Source organism: Aythya fuligula, chromosome 5 (assembly GCF_009819795.1).
Source record: "Aythya fuligula isolate bAytFul2 chromosome 5, bAytFul2.pri, whole genome shotgun sequence".
NCBI classification, from domain to species: Eukaryota; Metazoa; Chordata; class Aves; order Anseriformes; family Anatidae; genus Aythya; species Aythya fuligula.
This window is the reverse complement of record NC_045563.1, coordinates 28585892-28606691: the sequence shown is the minus strand read 5'-3', so window position 1 is coordinate 28606691 and position 20800 is coordinate 28585892. Positions and strand designations below refer to the sequence as shown.

Here is a 20800-nt window from a genome sequence, read left to right as displayed (position 1 = left end):
ATGGTGAAGCAGGATGTCCCCCTGCAGCCCATGGAGTACCACGGTGGAGCAGGGTTCCACGCTGCAGCCCGTGGAGGAGACCACGGTGGAGCAGGTGGCCCTGCACCGATGGAGGCTGCCGCCTGTGGAAGACCCCTGCCGGAGCAGATTCCGGGCCAGACCTGTAGCCCGTGGAGAGGAGCCCACGCCGGATCAGTTCATCAAGGACTGCATCCCGTGGGTGGGACCCCACAGCACAGGGGACGAGAGTGACCGAGAAGGAGCGGCAAAGAAGAAGTGCTGTAGACTGACCATAACCCCCATTCCCTGTTCCCCTGCGCTGCTCGGGGGGAGGAGGTGGAAGAGGGTGGATGGGGGGGAAGGTGCTTTTGGTTTGCTTTTTCCTTTGTTTTCTCACTTCTCTCGCTTGTTAGTAATAGGCAATAAATCTTACTATCTCCTTATGCTGAGTCTGTTTTGCCCGTTACAATAATTATTGCGTGATTTTCTCGTCCTTATCTCAATCCTTGAGCCCTTTTCACATATTTTCTCCCCATTCCTCTTTGAGGAGGGGGAGTGAGAGAGCGGCTGTGGTGGAGCTCGGCTGCCCACTCGAGCGGAACCACGACAACCGAGTATTCAAACTCCTCAACTGAGATGAAAAACTGAAAAATGCCAATAGGTCCAAAGATATTTTTACAAAATATTTTTACTAAAACTGTGTTTTCCTCTGGGGGTTAAAGATACGAATGAAAAGTGCTGACCAGCTATTTCAACTAACATATAGTTTCACATACCTTTATTTTTTCAGAAAGTGTTTAAAAAACTTTTATTTCTCTTCTTTCATAGTCCAAGGTTATTTATGCCATCCCCTATATTGTAGCTGGACACAGCTTTCTCAAGGTGTTTTTTTTTGTTTTGTTTTGTTTTTTAAGCTAGATTATTTCGGTGACAAGGTTTACTGTAGTCCTACAACCAATTTATGAGCATAAGGAGTGATGGAATACGAATAAACAGATTAGAGAAGAAGGGAGTTTTCTCAACATTTTCTTCCAAAGGATCACTTAGTTAAAACCAACTAAAGTTAACAGTTTTATTTCAGCTTCTGGTTTTAAAGTAAGCCCATAGATTTTAACAAACAGGGAGTAAAAAACAAAACAAACCCACAAAACAACATTGGCCACACATTTACAGAGCAGCACTATAACATTAAATGGGTTCTGGACATAAAACATGTTAGTCTGTTTAAATATTGTTGGTTTATGAAATGAAGGTTAAATGATGAGCAGACAAAAGACGTGTGTTGGTAAATTAGCAATATTAAGGATTCATCGTGTGGTTTTACCACACCATTGCTTATCTTGACTCTGAGCTCAGCCAACCATTATAAATGATCCCTGGGAGTGTATACCAAAGTAAATATATTCCTTTGGAGTTTATTTTTGTAATTAGATTTTGTGATTGCACACTCTCCGTTTCAGTACTTTAGCTCATGTCAAATATATTTTGCCATTTGCTGGAACTATATTTTTAAGAAACGTCTTTCCTTCCTTGCAGAAATAAACACTGGTGCAGGAGCACCACATTGCAGAAAGTCTGCAGAAGTGACACAGTTCAAACTGTATCTTAATGTTGTGTTAGATCAGGGATTCAATTTTCAGATGAACACTGTTCAGTAAAAGTATTCACCTCTTCATTCATGATTCTTTACTTCCCTGCCTTTATACAACAATTATATACTTTTATTATATATTATATACTGTGGCTTGCTCTAAAACACAAATCCTTGTTGAATGAGAAGATTTAGTAGGTAGCACCATTATTTAATATGATGCAGGAAATCATTTATGCAGAACTGCACACCTATATCTGTGTTAGTTGTTTTCACCTCATTGAATTACATAAGTCAATACTGCAAGAGTGGTTGAAAGACATGCTATGTTGTAGAAGGTATCCTCAGAGATACCCAAAATTTCTGAAAATTTCTAGATGGTATATGGAATCTTTGAATGATTTCTCAAAAAAAAAAAAAAAAAAAAAATCCCAATGTTTTCCTTTTTTTGCCTTTTTTCTTCCTTGAGGTCATCGTTCAAAACCCATTAAAATCTCTTTTTCTTGTTCTTTTTCACTCTTCATTACATTTAGTCCAAAGGGCCTTGCATCAGACGCAGAGGAAAACAGCTACTTTCTTTGCAGTTCAGCGTTAGATAAACAGGACTTCAAATTAGAAATGTCAGAATACAGAAAATGAAATATTTGCCTTTTGCATTAACTTAATGCTGCTGTTAGAAACAACAAGTCTCCAAGCTTGCACTCAACAGAATTACACCTTATCTTGGCATATGGTAATCAAACTACTTCAGAAAATTAGTTTAGAAATTTCAATATATTTTATCAAACAGATAAAGACTTCATCACTGATGTTCTGCTCCCTAGTTTGCCTTGTAAATCTGGAGTAGTGCTTTGCTTTAGGTAAATGTCATATGATTTAATTAGGAGAAAACTGTTTGTTGTAATGAACCATTTTTCCTGCTGGTAGACAAAGCCCTGAAGGTAAGCCTATTTTTAATTCTTTAGTATATATTTTTTGTCTTTAATGCTTTTAACTAGCACATCATAACCAGTCTCTGGAAAGATTCACTTAAAAAATACTACTTATAAACTTTTTCTGAAAAAAAAGTAAGCAGTATCTGCAGAACCTGGTATGTGTTTTCTCCTTTTCTACTTCCACCCATTCAATAAAGCAGATGTTTGAGCCCCTGAATCGCATAAAAATACATTTTCACTTGATAATAATAAGGAAAATTCCAGTAAGACCAGAAACAATAGTCCTTACACACTACCAGAGAAGCAAAAAGAAAAATTTCTACAAAATCATCTATAAACTGTCAAAGTGGAAGAGCTGCACAGTTCATATATTGGCTAATACTTAGAAAGGTATTAAGCATTTCATATACAGATTAGCAGGATTTGGTCAAGACACTGAATTCATTTAGCCATACTTTGCATCTTGTGATTTTTGTAGGCACTAGTACAAACACTATGTCATCATGAAAAACTTCTTTTTCATATGAAATAACTGAACTAAAGTGAGTAAAATAAGACCTATCCCGATTCTTTAGTTTAATTTCAATCTTTTCAAATTAAGGTGTTAAGGAAGAAAAGGTGGTTTGCAAAGATTCAGACCATGTGAAAAATGGTCTTACAGACTTTTTTATACAGTTAAAGTCCTATTTAAAATAAAGAAGTACTGAAAATAATTGTGTATCCTCATACCTCTCTGCTTAACTTAAGAGCTCACAATGAAGAAAGCTCTTTAACTCATGAGATAGATTGCCAATCAGATTCTAGTCAGGCCTCTGTAGGAGCTGAGTAAGCTCTGCCAAATCGAATGGAGCCTCTGAAATCTTTTGAGATGTGTTTTGTGTTAATGATTGATTAAGATTATTTTGGGAACAGTGTAAAAAGGATATTTAATCACTAGATAGTTGTTTTCCAGAAACTACAATAAGGTGAAAGGAAAGCTGGAATGGTTGCTTCATGTTTTGGACATGCACATCTCATTTCTAGTGCAAATGACTGTTTCTTCTCAATTGCTTCCAGCACTTTTTTATTTTTTATGTTTTTTTTTTTTTTTTTCAGGTAAGATATTTCTGTGAAACGGCTGCTACCATTATCAGTATTACAGTTGTTAAAATAAACTGCCTTGTAGGTAAAACAGCATAATTGTATTTGAAATAGTCTTAGAAATCTTACTGATCATAATTTATTTTATTATAGCTTCAAGCCAGAAAGTTAAACAAAATTTACAGTAGAATTACCTGCCATTATTTTATATATATATATGTATTAACAGCTCAGAAATAACTCAAAGCACACTGCAAAAGACATTAAAATGCCCATATTTTTATTGCTGGCTGAAATTAATATCCTTTTTTTTTGCTCCTTAAAAACAATTAGAATAAGATATGCATTTGAGAGCCTCCAGCAAGAATACAGTATTAATTATAGTTGTGTTTTTTGTATAGTTTGTTGTTTTATTTTTTCCCTGAAAGAAGAAAATGATCTGCTACTTACATAGCATCTAGATTTGTCCCATTAAAAGCATGGCCTTGGATGCTGGTAAAACCATTATTGTAGAGTTTGCTGCAAGCAAAAAAATAAAAATAAATTAGTGTATTTTGGGGATGCTTCAATAACTGAATACCTATCATCTTATGTATCATTTTCCTTGGCAACAGCACATTTATGGATGAGTTAATTTTAATATCTTGAAGAAGTAGCAATTATAGTGCAAGGTCAAGCAGATGCCCAGCAGCATTCTTGTAGAATTAAGAATACTGTGTGGCAGTTGTGCTATCTTTTTACTTCTTTTTACAGCAAAGATAGAACTAGACTAAAATGGCTTGCCATAGCTTTCCTACTCCCAAGGTAAAAACAAGGAAACGGAATTCTGCAAGGACCGATTAAGGAAATAATGCATACAATATAGGTACCTTTTTACTCTAAGGCCTGTGTGAATATTTCTAATTTATTTAGAATTCATTCTTTACCCTTTTAGTACTGCCCTCCCTAGTTGAGATCCTAACTTATTACAGTCATTTTCTCTCCCCTCTCCTCAGTCCTTTTTTGTGGCTCACATCGAGTATGACTTGCATAACTGAATTAAATATAATTCTTATATTCTTATATAATTCTTATATTCTTAAATATAATTTTAAACATTTTTTCTCTTAAATAGGACTTCTGGCACTTGCCACCCATTAGTTTTCATAATATATGCCACTTAGGTTGCAAAAAAGTTAAAGACAATTCTAACCATACTGTAGCTTTAGAGAAGGAAAACTAAAAGTTTTTGCCTTTGATTTTCACCAGTATAATCATTTCTTGCCATTGTCATACCAGAGCAAGAATGTTTTAGTAAGCCAGTTTACAGAAAAGTAGCTTGATTCAAATTACTGCCACGGTAGAGGATTTATGCAAACTAGATTATGGATACTACATATGATGCTTCTCTGTTACAAACTACTTAGAGAGTAGAACCAAGTTATATTTTTTAACATTACCATGTGCCTGAGAGACCAAGGCAAAATAATTGCCTTGTGACTTAAACTGGAAGGACTTACAGGGTTAGAGATTCATTACAGAGCCCATGGAAAGCATTTGCAGGCACTGAAGTCATGAAAGGATTATCTGCAATTTCACTGGAAAAGGAGACAAAACATCACAGTCAAACATCTGCCTAATAGAACTTCTCCAGAACAGTCTTGTTATTAATTCTTCTCTGCCTTGATAATAAATAAAAGTGTAGAATAATTGTTTAGTTACACCTACGGTCAGAAGTGGGATGATAAAGAATCAAGTAGGTTCCAGCAGTCAGGAAGTGAGCTTGTGAAGTAGTTGGGTTTTAAAGTCCTGGTGAGGTGTGCCAGCCTGTGTGAATCCCATGGTTAACAGCACAGACAGATTAATTTTCCCAAAAGCCAAAGAATTAACAAAGTAAATAATGCTGCAATGTCAATGGAGTCAACCCAAATGACTTTAGAGTTGAGATCCTGCTGTTTAGCTATGCTCGGCTGAGCCATCAGATAATACGTTGTTCAGGACAGGCATTTCACTTCACAGAACTGCATCTAACGCAAGTGAAATAAAAATTTACTGTGTGATCTAACCTAATGAATTTTCTCAACTCTTGTCCAAATGAGTGTTTCACCGTCTGTCATTTCTTAAATACTTAAGAAATGCTTTAATAAAGAAGTAAGCTTAATAAAAGAAATACTTAAGAAATTTGTATTCTCAGAGCAAAACTCTGTTGTGATAAAGAGACAAAGAAAAAACAAAACTTATGACTAAAATGGAGAGGAGAAAAAGCTGGCAGAAACAAAAGTGTCTGATAGTCCCTTTCCTGCTTTTTCCTGAATCATATTACAGTCTGGAAAATGAAATATTCTGCAAATTCTTGTTTTTGTCAGATGACATTCTTGTGGATGAGACATGATCTATTAAGGCCAGATTATAATGTACATCAGCTGAGAAGTCCTAACAATAGTTCATGTGACAAGAACAATTTTGTTCCTTTCCTGTGCATATCATGTGTGTTAACACTGAACTGTACTACAACTATCTTCATTCTTCATTTCACCAGTAGCTGTTTTCCAGCACAAATTATTCTGGTTTGGCATTTTTCAGATTGCTTTACGTTTCTAAACAAGTGTTTACTTCTAAGTTGCTTATAGGCCACTGTTGTGGTTTAACCAGGCAGGCAGCTAAGCACTATGCAGCTGTTTGCTCACTCCCCTGCAGTGGGATGGGGGAAAGAATCAAAACAGGTAAAATACAAGATGTCATTGTTGAGATAAGGACGGTTTAATAAAAAAAGAGAAAGAGGAAGAAGGCAATGCACAACACAATTGCTCACTACCAGCCAGTTAACACCCAGCCAGTCCCTGAGCAATGGCAGCCCCCGCCCTGGCCAGCTCCCCTCATATTACTGTTCAGCACAATGCCATGTGGTATGGGACTTCCCTTTGGTTGGTCTGGGCCAGCTGTCCTGGATGTGTCCCCTCACAGCTCCTGGGGCACCCCTGGCCTCCTCGCTGGCAGGGCAGTATGAGAACCAGAAATGTCCTTGGCTTTGCAAGCACTGCTCAGCAATAACTAAAACATCAGTGTATTATCAACATTATTTCCATCCTAAATCCAAAACATAGCACTATGCTGGCTACTAGGAAGAAGACTATCCCAGCTGAAACCAGGACAACCACAAAGGTGAATACTGATATAATGAACACTTTTTCCCCAGCTATACTTTATATATCACTTAGAAGCCTACTATTCTTCAAGAATAGGTTCTTTTTCTTGATAATAGAAGTGAAAAGATTATTTTTCATCGAAGTATACACCGGCAATTTCAAGATAGGCATTTCTAAACATTGATGATATCCAGTTCTGTTTTCACTTAGTGTAAGAGTCATTCCAAGAAGTAATCTCTTGGCTAAGAGCATCTGCAATCAGGACGCTTCAGTTAAGTGCTGCTGTCACTGGGAGGGCTGAGCTCTTGTAAGTTGCACTGTTGGGACACTTCTGTCAGTGTCCATGAGGCCAAATTACTCACTTGGAAGCATAGACACAATGGTTGTATGAACTTTTACTTCTGTTTCATATAGCCTGTTTATTTCTTGTTTCTCTCTATATAGTAAGAGTAGGGTTTAATTCGCAACACAGTAATGCTTAAGCTGAAGCCCATTTGATCTCTGAGGATCTCCCTAGTAGTTCTTCAGATTAAATATATCTCACTCAGAGCTCTAGCTAACTCAGATTTCCATCCTAGAGGCCTACAGCTAAGGCAAACAGCATCTTCAGGTTATGGAGCAGGAGGTAGTACAAGGTTTACCTCTAGTCTCAGAAGATCCTTGGGAAGTAAAATCTCCTTGCTTAATGCAGGTCTAGACTTTTCAGCAAAACAGCCAGCATTTCCAGCTCTGAGGGTCACCTGGCACCCGGCATACCATGAATACAGTGGGGACAATGACCATTCACAGAATCACAGAGTGGTTGAGGTTGGCAGGGATCTCTGGAGGTTCAACCCCTCCCCTGCTCAAGCAGGGTCACCTAAAGCAGGTTGCCCAGGACCACATCCAGGTGACTTTTGAAGAGCTTCAAGGAGGGAGACTCCACAGCTTCTCTGGGCAACCAGTGTGAATACTTAGTCACCTGCACAGCAATAAAGTCTTTTCTGTTGATCAGTCATAACCTCTTGTGTTCCACTTTGTGCCTGCTGCCTCTTGTGCTGGCACTGGGCACCTCTAGAAAGAGTCTAGATCAGTCTTCCTTGCACCCTTCCTTCGGGTACTTATAGACATTGATAAGATACACCCTGAGCCTTCTCTTCTTCGGGCTGAACAGTCCCAGTTCTCTCAGCCTTTCCTCATAGGAAAAGTCCTCCAGACCCTTCATCACCTTGGTGGCCCTACATGGGGCTCTTTCTGACTTGACTCAGAACACCACTTTGCAGCACTGCAACAACACCTACGGTATTCCACCAATCACCTCTCTGCAAGTTACCTTCTAGAATAATACCTCTGATTTTCAATAACCTCTTACTTAGCCCATCTAGCTGTCAAGCCTCTTCCAGCTGAACGCTGCTACCATATAGAGACTGCAACACCTAGGTAGTGACTGAGATACTTTAACCAGCCTGCAAGTCTTCATCTGAGCTGCTCCTTCTTGGCTTGATTGCAACCCTGAATTTGGGCTCAAATTGTAGGTTAAGGCACAGAGAAATAAATAGGGTTTGCTTTCTAAATGGAAAGAAACACTTGCTCTTTTAATGATAGTACTCTTTGTTTCTGAAATACCTTTAAGGATAGCAATGGGATATACACCACCACTACCCCTGCCACATTTGCACTCCCTTTCTCCAAGAAGCCATTCTGCAATTTGCTTCAAGCCATTGAAGCAGTGAAGGGTGGGCAGGAGAAGAGATCTTAAATTCAGCTAAAGTAAATGGTTTTAGTGTGATGTAGGAGTGCTTCGTGTGAGCAAACTCAGGTAAATTAGCAAAGCTTGCTAGTAGGACAATTCTTTTCAGCTGAGGACTGCAGTTAATAAGAGAGGGCTCCACCTAGGAAGTCTTGCTTAAAAGTAGTTAATTATCACTCCTTGTGCTTTGCTTGTTCAGTGGGATAATAGAGTTGTGCTTAAAATGTGACTATATAAGTAAGGTTAGGCAAGAATATTTAAGCAAAGTATCTATTCATATAGGCTTATGCTGTGACTCTAAAAGAAGATATGTACCCTGTTCAACTACTGTGAAACCAGGTGAGTGACAGAAAGGAGACAGGCACTCTCTCTTAAGGGTGTTTTCTTAAAGTAAAGCCAAATAGTTTCCAGGAAAGATGTGACCCTTTGTTCACAGGAGGCTTACGGGTGAAAGGCTTTTCTGCCTTGGCTGGATTAGTACTTGCAGGCTGCTGTCTGATGTTTTGATAACAGAAAGAAGACTTGCTATCCATCGCAGTAAGGGCAGAAGTATGAGAAGTAAGGGAAAGGAAGGTGGCTGCAAGTAGGAGAGAAAGAAAGGAATTCAGAATACCTAAACTAGCGAGAGGCATTGGTGCTACCAGAATTACATCAATGTCTACGGACACAAAAGGCTATTCTGGAGGTTGCTGCATCCACTTACAGTGGATATCCATATTCAGTTTCCTCAGTGTGCTGCAGTCATTACGTACAGGGGAACAGTGATGGACCCTGAAGAAGCCTTATGATGTTAGGGAAGGGAGAAGTGTGCTTGTTGCAGTTATGAAATAAGGATATTACAGTCGGGACTAATGGAGCCCATCAGCTGAGGATGTGAATTTATACATAGGATTGCTGTTGTGCTAGAGGTACTGCTAGCTCTTCCCACGGACCCCCAGGGCTCTTCCTAGTGTTAGCAGCTCATTAACAATCAACCACAGTCTGAGGCCTGGTAATGTATGTCCAGAAGCACTGAGATACAATAATTAAATTTCAACAGTGCAGGTAGGTTCTTAAAAGAAAGAGTGGCAGTGCCTGATGTTAGTTCCTACTAGTTTCTTACAGCACAGATCTCTTATTTTTTTCCCAAACTGACACCAAAATTGGGTGTCTGCCTGTGACTATACTGGTGGTGTAGTAAGAGCAGTGTGAATTCAGATAGCCTGCGGTGAACTCAGGCTCTTAAAGGAGGCCTGTGATGGGCTAATGTAGAGGAAGTAGTGCAAATTAGCTAAGGTACAGCTTGCTGTGCTGTGGCCTCCCAGGTTTTCCAAGGCTTTTTGGTATTTGCTGCAGCACAGACATTTAGGATGTTCAGAAGTACTCTTAGGGCTGCAGGTATGGATGAACGCATGTTGTGCCAGCCTGAGCTGACCTCATTGTCATGAAACCAAGGTGCTCCTGAGTTACAGACTTAGAAACTCTATTTCTAAGCTTTGGTAATTTGCTTTTTTAAACTCCTTTTCTGTTTTGGGATTTCCTGTATTAAAACATGAGTTGTATGAAGCAACATATTTGGGGTAAAATAAACCTTCACCAAAATGTGAAGGCTTCCTTAAAATCTTTCTTCTTGTGAAACCTTCCTTAAGGTTCAGGCCAACACTGAGCTTTTTTAAAAGTGTAAAGATAAAAAAAAATTGCTCTAAAGATTTTCCAGTTCTCCTGCTCTTGAGCTGTCTGTACTCAAAAGAAAGAAGGCAGATAGCCAGCTGAGGTTATGATTCAACAATGTGGGATATTAGTGGATGCTAGTATCTGAAAATGTGTACCACAAGCTCACCATGCCAGCACAAATTTGTCAGAAAGATGTTGACAGGCTGACTACATGTTAGCAGGCTGCATGTTAGACCATGTCCCGTGTGTTATACTATTCTGATGTCAGGCTAATTCAGCTATTGCACAGCCAGCGTTAAAACAAAATAAGAGCAAAAGGCCCATAGAAATTATGTATCATGTTCTTTGGGTAATTTAAGAGAGATGTGATTGTGTGTCTCATCCAGGTCAAATTTTATAGTGCTAGATGACCTGTCATTTTCCAGATTTGATACTAATGATCGTTGAACTACAGCTTGAGGAAAAGTACTTTGACAGGCGTATTTGATATTTTTCTCTAAAATGTAAGCCTTTACAGTTGGTTTTCTTGGGATCTGAGGATGGCAGAATTCTAACCATGATACTTACAGTAAAAAGTTCACATCAGATGAGTAGATTTTGGTGAGGTCAGGAAATACTTTGAGTCCAGTATTAAAAATACCACTAAAGCAGAGAGAGGAGAAAGAATTACGTGTAGGGGATCACCAGATAAAGACATACAGTGTATTTAAATCATTCAGCAGTGCAGTATCAGTATTTCTTTATTGTCAATCAATTCACTGTCCAAATCAACTCTCCAAAATATTATGATGGAAGAATAAAATAGAAAATAAATCAGAATACCAAATTTATGGTAAATGATAGAATCTAAAAGATGGAAACACAGAATAAAATGCAGATAAGTAGGTGTGCAGGGGGAAGTAGCCTGTGAAGTAAGTAGGAAGGAAAAAAAAACAAAACAACTTAGTGCACATTTCTGAGATTAAGGCTGCTTCAGACTCTTGTCTGGGCCCCAAATCCTCTGTCTTTCATTGAGGCTCAGAGCTGTTGAAATACCTCTAAAAAGGAAAAAATGTTGTCTTCTAACATGAATACAGTTAATTCCCCTTATTTCTGAACTTCTGTAGGGTTCAGGAAATACAGTTCTCAAATTTTAAAACTATTTTGAAATTAAATAGTGTTGATTACATTCTTTTTTTTTTAATCACTTTTGATGTATAGGAAAAATCTGGGAAGTCTTTCTTCCTTGTTGCTATCCCCACCACAAGCACACAACTCTTTTCAGAGTCTTCTGAACATTACTAAAAATTACAGAAGATAATCTTTCTCTTCTTCTATTTCCTGTGCAATAATTTTATAATTCTGTGGTTTGGTTACTCTGTGCTGCTCCTCATATATATAGAGAGAATATATATATAGATATAGAGAATCCCCAAGGATTTCTTTCTACCATAGAAGTCATGAAATCAGATATAGACTTATTTGTCACATGTAGCTGATGGATATTCTCTAAAACCCTATATAAATATCCAGCAAATAGAAAAGATGTGTAATTTCTGTTATATCTCTCTTCACAGTATTCCCTAGATAAATATAGTATGACAGCACCATCATTAGCAGAATACTAGCTGTGGAATGTGGTCAGGCAAAAATTTGTGTATTGCACTTAATAGATCACAAGAATAGTAAAACTACTGATGAATTTGTGAACCTTTTCCTTTCTTGCAAAAGTAGTTAAAGTTCCAACCACTTATTATAGCTGATGTTCTGTCATTAAAATAAACATGGAAAAGCATTGCAACCATTTCTAAAATGAAATGCAAATAAACTGTTGTGTAAAAATAAATAAATAAAAAATAAAATAAAAAAAATAGAGTTCTCTGTAAGGCTTAAGTGCCAACAACTTACAGATGCTAAATACTTACAGGTATTTCAACAGTGGGAGGTTCTTAAAGGCATCTGGATCTATGTAATCTAAGTTTCTAAGATTTCGAATTTCACTGTAAAGAAAGGGGGAATGTTAGCACATTGATAATTATGACTAATCATTTCTTTCTTTATTTTAACAGAAACTAGCAACGTTAAAATGAAAGTTAAAATGGGTGGCATGGTGGTGTGGGTTTTGTGGGTGATGTTCTGGTCTTAGGTCAGGCCAAAAAGTGGGCATAGACATGGTGCAAACCAGTAGTACTTGCATTAGCATGCCTTTGCTTTGGGTTACTTGGCAGTGCAGTGATCAGCCTAGACAACATAGGGTATCAGGAAGCTGGATTTTAAGAACACCTCTGCGACTGGAATCATTCTTACATAATAAAATCATTATAACCAAGTTATCTGAGAAATGAAAGTGGGAAAGGGTAAGACAATAGATAAATCAGTATGTGGAGACAGGTGCCAAGACTTTATCTTCTACGTATGCTACTTTACTGAGAAAACAGTTCTCCATCTTCCAAGCCTTCATTTTCTACTGTTTACGTGGTAGGGAGACAAGGGTTTAGCTTCTACTTGCACGTTAAACTGATTCAGTTAATATCTATAATACTACTATTAGAGCAACGTATTCAAATGTTCTTTGTGTCTGTTAGCTTCTTTGAACAGTACTGTTTCTGCTATTAAGAGAAATCTTCTGTGTCAGTCTCTTGCTTCTCTCAAATTATTTTATTAGTTATGTAGCAATCACACTTCCAACAGTGGAATTTGCTCCACAGATCTGAACTGACAATGTTTTTTTCATCACTGGCTGCATTTGAAAAGCTGGAGTCTGGAGCTTCTTGGCTATATATTCCTTTGTTGTGGACCAAATGTATTCCAGGGGAAGAGAGTTTTCAGATCAACATTCAGTCTGGAAATGGATAATACATTGGAGTACCATAGAGTCATTGAGTTCTGGCTTGTTTCTATTCATAGTACTCTGCAGTTTGGAAGAGGGTATTGAAAGTAAGATTTCAAAATCTGCAGATGGTACTAAAATTGGAAGCACAGAATAATGCGATGAGATCCAAGCAGATTTTATTAAGTAACTAGGCCAAAAGAGGGCAAGTGCTGTTTAACAGAGCAAAATGAAATACTAGTTAATCTGTGAATAAAAGATTTAAAATTGCCAGATGAGACATTTGGCACAGTAATATGAGAAAAGCTTAAAGACTGTTAGTGAGGAAATCAATATATACACTGAACAATGAAGAAAGGCTTATGCCATTGCTGTTTCATTTCCTTGAATTGGTGATGCTGGGATTAGGGAAGAAGTGTACTTTGAAATATAATGTTTTTTTATAATTGCATTTTGTCCTACAAGTTGTATTATAGAGGTTTCTTATTTTCTGGAAGGATGAAAAGTGCCCATTGTGGGCACTTTCGACAAACAGTTGCCCATAAGTCTCTTCTCAAAATGGATGAGAAAGAGGGTTAGAGAGGTATAAAAAGGGAAAAAGTGATTTGACCCAAGTGAATGTTAAGCTTACAAAAAAAATCAGGAGAAAACTTCATTTTTCTCTGCTTCTAGTCCAGTCAAATGTGTTTCTTGAACTTGACTGGCTGAATATGTGGCCTCTCATTTCACATGCATGAAAAAGAGAAAGATCTTCAAATTTAGTTCTATTCATGAAACTGTCCTTGTTTGTGATATTAATGATGTTTGAGTATGCAATACTGGAAAGAATCTTTTCTAAAACCTCAGATTTAAAGGATATCTGTAGCTCCATCAGTATTGCAGCTTATGAAGTAATGAAAGTTATTAAATAGTTCTGCTCTCACAAGCTAACAGGACAGTGATACACAAGATAGATTTCATAATTTATTCTATGTGAATCAATCATGAATAGTACATTCAAAGGTGCCTAAATGTTATGTGATAGCAATTTTCAAATTGTAATCAAAAGACTCCTGTGGTTTAAAGATTACTTCTAAAGGTTCCAAAAATGAAGAAAAGATTGTTGATTATCAGTAGATTCATTAGACAGGGTTTGTATTTCTATCGGTAATCTTTTCTAAATCAGTGAATTGAAAAGATTGAAACACAGATTTTGAAACTTAAGGTTCCTTTTAAAAGTAGCTCTGAGAAAAATGTTAGTAGTTTTAGCTGCCTAAAACACAGAGACAGACAAAGTATATACTTAAAAATGTCTGGCAGGCTAATTCCCTGGTATATAAGTGCCTATGAGAACTAACTTTAGGTGACTTTTGAAATGGAACTTTGATACACAATATAAATACAATTTAATCTTAGCATACAGGGCTTAAATTCTGTGCCCAGCAGCAATGTAACAATTCTGAGTATTTCTGGGAACAAAATGATTAAAGATATACTAAAACAAAAAACAAAACAACAACAACAACAACAACAAAAAAAAAAAAAAAAAAAAAAAAAAAAAAGATATTTAATAGGTATCCTTGCTGAGCACTTACACAGAGCGGTGAAAGGTGTCCTGGACAAATCTTTCACTTCACAGTCCTAACTAAAATTACTTAGAAATGCTAATAAGAAAGAAGGCTGATGCTATCTACCCTTAAGATAACAGAATTATCTGTGGAACACTCATAAAATTACTGAAAGTTACAATACAAAATATTCATCTTCTGTTTTACTTTTAAAAAGTACGTAAAACCATTAAGACTTGGCTTATGTGTGATTTAAAGTCAAAGTTTTACATTTCATTTCTGGCCCTCAGACTAGTAATTAAAAATGTGCTAGGTTCACAATCAAACCAAAATCTTACTGTCCATGAATAGCACTTAAGTTTTGCTATTTAAAGAAATTACTTTAAAAACCTCAAAGTGTCAGTAACACGTGCAGAGAAAATTACTTAGTGGCATACTTACAGTCCTGTGTTAACACTTATAAGTATGTTATTTATAGTTATTCATGTTCATGAGCAGACATAAGTATTCAGTTCCAAATCAAAATTAATCTAAAACTGAAACTAATAATCATTTGAATATTAGTCTGACAAATTAGTTAATGAGCTGCAAGTTTGCAAAATAAACCCTAGAAAAGTTAATAAGTGACTTCACGTCTTATATGAATTTAAAAAAGGAAAAACATTCACATATTTATGCTGCTTCTAAAATTAATTTACCAGATATCTTTCATACCTGCCTTGCAGTATTGACACACCCCTGAGTTTGTTCAAGACTAGAGCTCAGCTATTGCAAATCAGAGCAAAGTCTCTATATAATGCCACTATGCTGAAACATGTATGAATAATAAAGATATCTAGGTCAGCAGTTCTAAAATGTTTTAAGTCAGCTGTTTTCTTTGTCTTAAAATAACTAGACCGCTCTCCACTTTGATTTACTTTGTCTATAGCTTCCCTGGTCTCTATGATTTGTACATAGACTTCCACATTTCCCTCTCCCTGCGCAGCCTAGCTGCAGTCCCCCCAAATTGAGCTGTCTGTGGCATTCCACCTGCACACAGCTGTCAAGCTTTTGCATCACTAGCTCCAAAAAATTGGCTCAGGCTCTAGCCTGTCTATTCCCCACCTCCAGACAAAAGCTTTTAACAAGATTTTTTTTCTGCACAGGTCTTGTTCCAGTGCCCTGCAATTCACTGCAGGTATACAGTAGTCCCCTTTATTCAGATTCCTATTAGGGCCAGCTCTTCCCTCTTTAACCTTTCTCTCCAGTTGCTTCTCTGACCCTTCTATAAAATCATATCTCCTTTCTGCAGCCTGATATGCCATGACTTGGCTCCCTGAGCTGGCTGCCAGAATTGCAGCATTTGCCTGGAGGCTGGGGGAGCTGCCCCAGCACTTGACCAGTGCAGAGATGGAGAGCAGCCCCTGCAAGCTCTAAATGATGTTGCATGTACAAGGGCAAGCCACTTGAACCGCAACCTTTGGCACTACTCCCATATGCTCAAAGGGCTTTTCATGTGGTTGTTCAAGAGGAGAGAGCGTTTGGAGTAGGGAGGAGTTGTGGAGAAGTGAGGGAGAGATGAGGAGAGTGAGCAGAGACACAGGGAAAGGGAAAAGAAACAGTTTTCCTGGTGTTCCTTACATGAAAATGTTTTCCTGAGAAAAAAGACCTTGCTCCAAAAGCTCTCAAGCCTGATGCTACCAAGCTGCAACACACTAGTAAGATATGTACCCAGAGACATTGCTCATCTGGCACTTTCACATTTATATCTACAATACAGTTTTGTCACTGTATGGGAAAGACAGTCCTGAATTTGTAAACATGTTAAATTTGTCTTGCAGGTATACTTAGAGACAGTAATGACTAAAATAAGGAAAAATAAAATATTGTTAGACCAACAATCCCCATCACTGGGGAAAAATTAATAAAAGAGTGGCTATTAATTACAACTGAAATGAGATCCATCTCATTAAAACACAGCAGTTGATCAGTATCCTCATTTTGCAGAAGTTACTCAGCACTCAAATGGATTAGGTTCATATAAATATATATATATTCAGAGTTGCTTGTAGGGGAATATGGACAAGCTGCATACATCCAGCTAAGGTCTGGAGGGAACAGAAAGTCGGAATGGAGGCACAGAAGCAGAACCGAACAAGGACCAGGAAAGCGGAGTGCTTAAGATGAAAAGTGAGGCACACTAACAGGCTTGGCATGAAGTGGTGACAAACACAGGATGCCTATTCACATGACACTTGACTCAAGCCAAGCAATTAGTTCTTCCTTTCCATAAACACTAAATTTTCTCATATGAAGTTCTGTAGAAAAACAAATGTTTTAAAAATTAAACTGTGTATATAAGTTTAAGTTAGGGTAAAAAGATTATTTATTTAAAACCGTACTCTATGAAAAGTCCATGAAAAATGAACCTATGAAAGCTAACCTCTATGAAATGACTTCTTTTCAAAACTGTTCGAGTAACTTCAACTTCCTTGAACATATCCTGTGCTACTCTTTATCCAGTATTTTAGCAATAATAGTTTGAAAATAACTATGTAAGTGGAGAACATTAAACAAATGCATAGCACAAGACATACATTTATCCCTAAATAATCTTGTTCTTTGGAAAGTAAATCAAACCCAACAATAAGTGTTAACAAATCAGAGGAGTTATGGAAGCAATCAGAGGAGTTATGGAAGCAATTGAGAAAAATAGTCAAATTTATAAATAGCTTTCTTTTTCTGTTTATATTCAACTGCCTAATTTGCCAGATATTTGTGTACTCTCTGATTAAATAATGTGTGTGCTGTACTTCCAAACTGATTTTAAAAGTGTATAAATGCTTTTGAGTAGTACAGTTAGCCCTTCTTCATGGGATAGCTGCAGAGGTTGGGGTTTTGCCTTTGCAAGTAAGCTTTTGGTTCTGGTGTGTTGTCTTGAGAAGTATTTATGGTTCTTTCATAATTATATGTATATAGTTTGTCTATGTACATTTTCTTTTTTTTTTTTTGGTAGTGCCTTGTGAGAAATAGAGTCTTACATTACCCTCTATAACAAATGAGGATAACTCCTCCCCACTGTGCCCTCCCCAGAGCCTGTACCACAGATGAAGAAGGTGTAATTACCATTGAGCTCCACTGACTCCTACACAGGCTGCAGCATCATGGGTGGCACATGCAGGCCATGGATCTGACATGAGTGTGATAATGTGTTGGCTTCAAACCTTGTTGGTGTGCTTTGACAGGGTTTCTGGGAGAGAAGGCCTGTAGGGTGGGTGTGGATGTAGTGCCTTACAATAAGTTGGGTGCTTGGTGCTGAAACATTCTGTAGAATACCAGAGGGTTTCCAGAGGAGCCTTTATGTGCCAGAGGAGGCACTGAAAACACCATAGCTCCATCTACCACTCCTTTAAAGTAGTCACATTTCAAGATGCACGTTTTTATGGAAGTGTCCTTTATATGCAAAGGCTTACATTACCCTTTGAAAGAGATCCTTTGTGTTATGAATTACTATCCTGAAGTAGACTTTTCTAATCCATTCTTCACTTTGAATCTAATACAGAAATAATAGTAGCTATCTAACCAGCTAGTTCCTCTTTTCCTCAAGCCATTCTTAGGAAAACTTTATATTCATATAATTTAAAAAAATATGATACAACCCTGGGTATTGCATAGAAGAACTCTGCAATGAAATGAGATGGCCCAAGAGTATTTTATTGTCTTTAATTTCTAATAAGGTGAACCACAGGTGTATAGTGCCAAATACTCCATTACTTATAAAATGGGATGCCAGTGTTTCATTAAATGTTTTTTGTTAAACAAGAAATCCTAAAGACACAACAACTTTGAAACAGGAAGGGAGAATGAGTAACATGGGCCTGGAAAAACAATTTACAGAAGAGACTGGCTAAATTCAAACCAAAGATAAGTACTGTTATAACACTAAAGCTTTCTTGTGACACCATTTCAGGAATATTAAAGGAGCATGTTATTGGACTAAACTAAGTCTCAGGATCCTGGACTCTACTCTTAACTTAATCTGCCAGGGATTTGTAGGGTAGATGCTTCCCTTTTCCAGCATTAGTTGCTCTCTATCTACAGTAAGAGTAATGATATTATCTCCTTTATTTTTATTAACCCTTCTGTTTCATAATGTATAAATTAAATGCAAAAGAAGTATAGAAAATAGAGCAGTGTTGAGAGATCACCTAGTTCAATCTTTTTCTCTGAGTGAAGGTTAAATAGACCTATGGAGTTTCTGATTACAGACTTAAAGGCCTCCAGTGACAAAGACAAATTCCCTAGGAAAGCAATTGTATTTATTTATGCCAACCATAAGAAAGCTTTTTCTAGATTGCTCCTTAATCTAATTTTATTATTAGTTTTGCTTTGTCACTGTGAAAAATGCATAGTAGTTTTATGCCTTGCAGCAACCTTTTATACGCTTAAAAGATGTATCTGCCTCTGCCTATTTTAGTTTTGGACACTTTATCTTTCAGATAAAGTTTTCTGGACCCTTAATGACTGGCATTGCTCTCCCATGGAGTCTCTTCAAACAAAAATCTCCAAAATGTGCCAAACCGCAGCTTATATGAGCTTTTTGATACTGACACACTTTGTATGCCCTCATTTGGATCAGAGAACCAGGTGAAGGATGGATCCTGTGAAGCCCTATTCAGTATATTAATTTCTTATTTTGACAGGGTAATGCTGAATGACAAGAATTCTCTAGGTGCAGGTATCCTGCCACTTTTATATCTGCCCCAGTACTATTTCAGTTAGGCCTTGTTCTGCAAGCCTTTTTATAGTGCAGTCTTGTACCATATAGTGCCAAAAGCCATAGTACTGTAATTTTGACACCTTCTTCCTGTTGCAGGATAGCCTGATCTGATTTGTTCTTAAATCCATGTAGCTGTAATTTCATTTCACAGTATTGTGTTTACACAATTAGTTTGATTACTGGTTCCAGATTTTTTTTTTTTTCAGGAATTGAAGTTAATCTGCCTTCATCACAGTTTCTTTTAGAAGACAGACCCAGTTTTTGCCCTTTTTTCTTTTCTGAAAAAGAAAGTTTTCTTTTCTTTCACTCATCCTTTGCAAGTTCTCAAAGATAGCTGACTTTGTTTCATACAGGACTTTAAACATTCTAATGTTAGGTTTGTTTGACACAATCTGAAAATCTCAAGTACGAATAAGCAAAGAAGAAGTTAAAGAATATTAAGTTGGTATCTCTTCCCTTTGTCCTTGATGTTAGTTGCACTTATGGTTTTTTTTTGTGAGGACTGATAAGAACAAAAAATATAAAAACTTGTCAGAAACCTTTACCCATTCCATTTAATAACCAGACAAATACTCTTTGTTATTATACTATTATGCTATGCTATACTATTATATTCTACTTAGTGCACTTCCAGAATGATTACTTGTTACTCTTCATGTCTCTTGCTAATGCCATTTTGCTCTGTGCTATGGCCTTTCCAATTTCACTTCTTATGCTTATGTTACTGTTTTACACTTACATGTATGTTTAGTAACTTGACAGAACCAATTCTTAAGTTGCCAGTTCAAATAAACTTGCCACCAAGCCAGAGCTTGCAGTGCAGTCCCACATATTTTTCTTACACTTAGGAGGATATGGAAAAGCAAGGGAACTAAAAAAAGCACAAGAGAAAAAAACAGACTTTCTCCACAGTACGGAGAAAGAAAATGAGAAAAAGAATCCTTTTCTGCAAAGGAGAAGAGAATGACAACTCATAAATCAACCTGTATGTTACTCCATACACCTTGAAATTTATTCGAACAAATGCATTCATTTAATTATGTTTAATTAACTGCAGTACTTACATATGAGTGACTTTACTTAAACTGTTGAAGGAATGGGCCTCCAGACTCTGAAGGGTTTCATCTATGGAGATATAGCTAAACACCAGCAAACAGAAAAAAGAAACAAGTCACTGACCTTGGCAAGCAATGGCTAGTACTAAACAAGTCACTTTATTTTTCCTCTCTTTTCTCATCCACCTCATGGAAGGTGGCACCGATGTTGTGTGACAAAGGAACTTTTAACAGGACTTTAATTTGGGCTGATGTTCTAGATGTGTACTATACTACCATTTAAAAAAAAAAAAAAGCAATATGATAAGTACTAAATATTCAGATTTCACATTTTAGAATCATATTCCTTCTCTTTTCCCACTTGGTATTCACCTTGGTGTTCTCTAAGGAACCAAGATCACCTTAGTGTTCTCTAAGGAGACCTAATTCTCAGGTAAATTGGCATATTTTTCTACATCCATGAATAAAAAAAGGAAAGACACAAAGATGGTCCTTGGGCCATCACTGCAACAGTTCT

General features: G+C 37.1%; 1 protein-coding gene across 2 annotated transcripts in view; it reads right to left on the bottom strand.

Annotated features, from left to right (window-relative positions):
* TSHR (thyroid stimulating hormone receptor) overlaps positions 1 to 20800 on the bottom strand; it is a 66276-nt gene that overhangs the window by 17855 nt on the left and 27621 nt on the right. Inside the window, exons 3-7 of one of the 2 annotated variants that reach the window (XM_032188805.1) lie at positions 20293 to 20367; positions 12018 to 12092; positions 10681 to 10755; positions 5106 to 5183; positions 4057 to 4125 (exon numbers count right to left, since the gene is read on the bottom strand). In XM_032188805.1, coding sequence (XP_032044696.1) covers positions 4057 to 4125; positions 5106 to 5183; positions 10681 to 10755; positions 12018 to 12092; positions 20293 to 20367 — 372 coding nt within the window. The remainder of the gene's footprint in view (positions 1 to 4056; positions 4126 to 5105; positions 5184 to 10680; positions 10756 to 12017; positions 12093 to 20292; positions 20368 to 20800) is intronic. The other variant, XM_032188806.1, reaches the window with a different exon arrangement.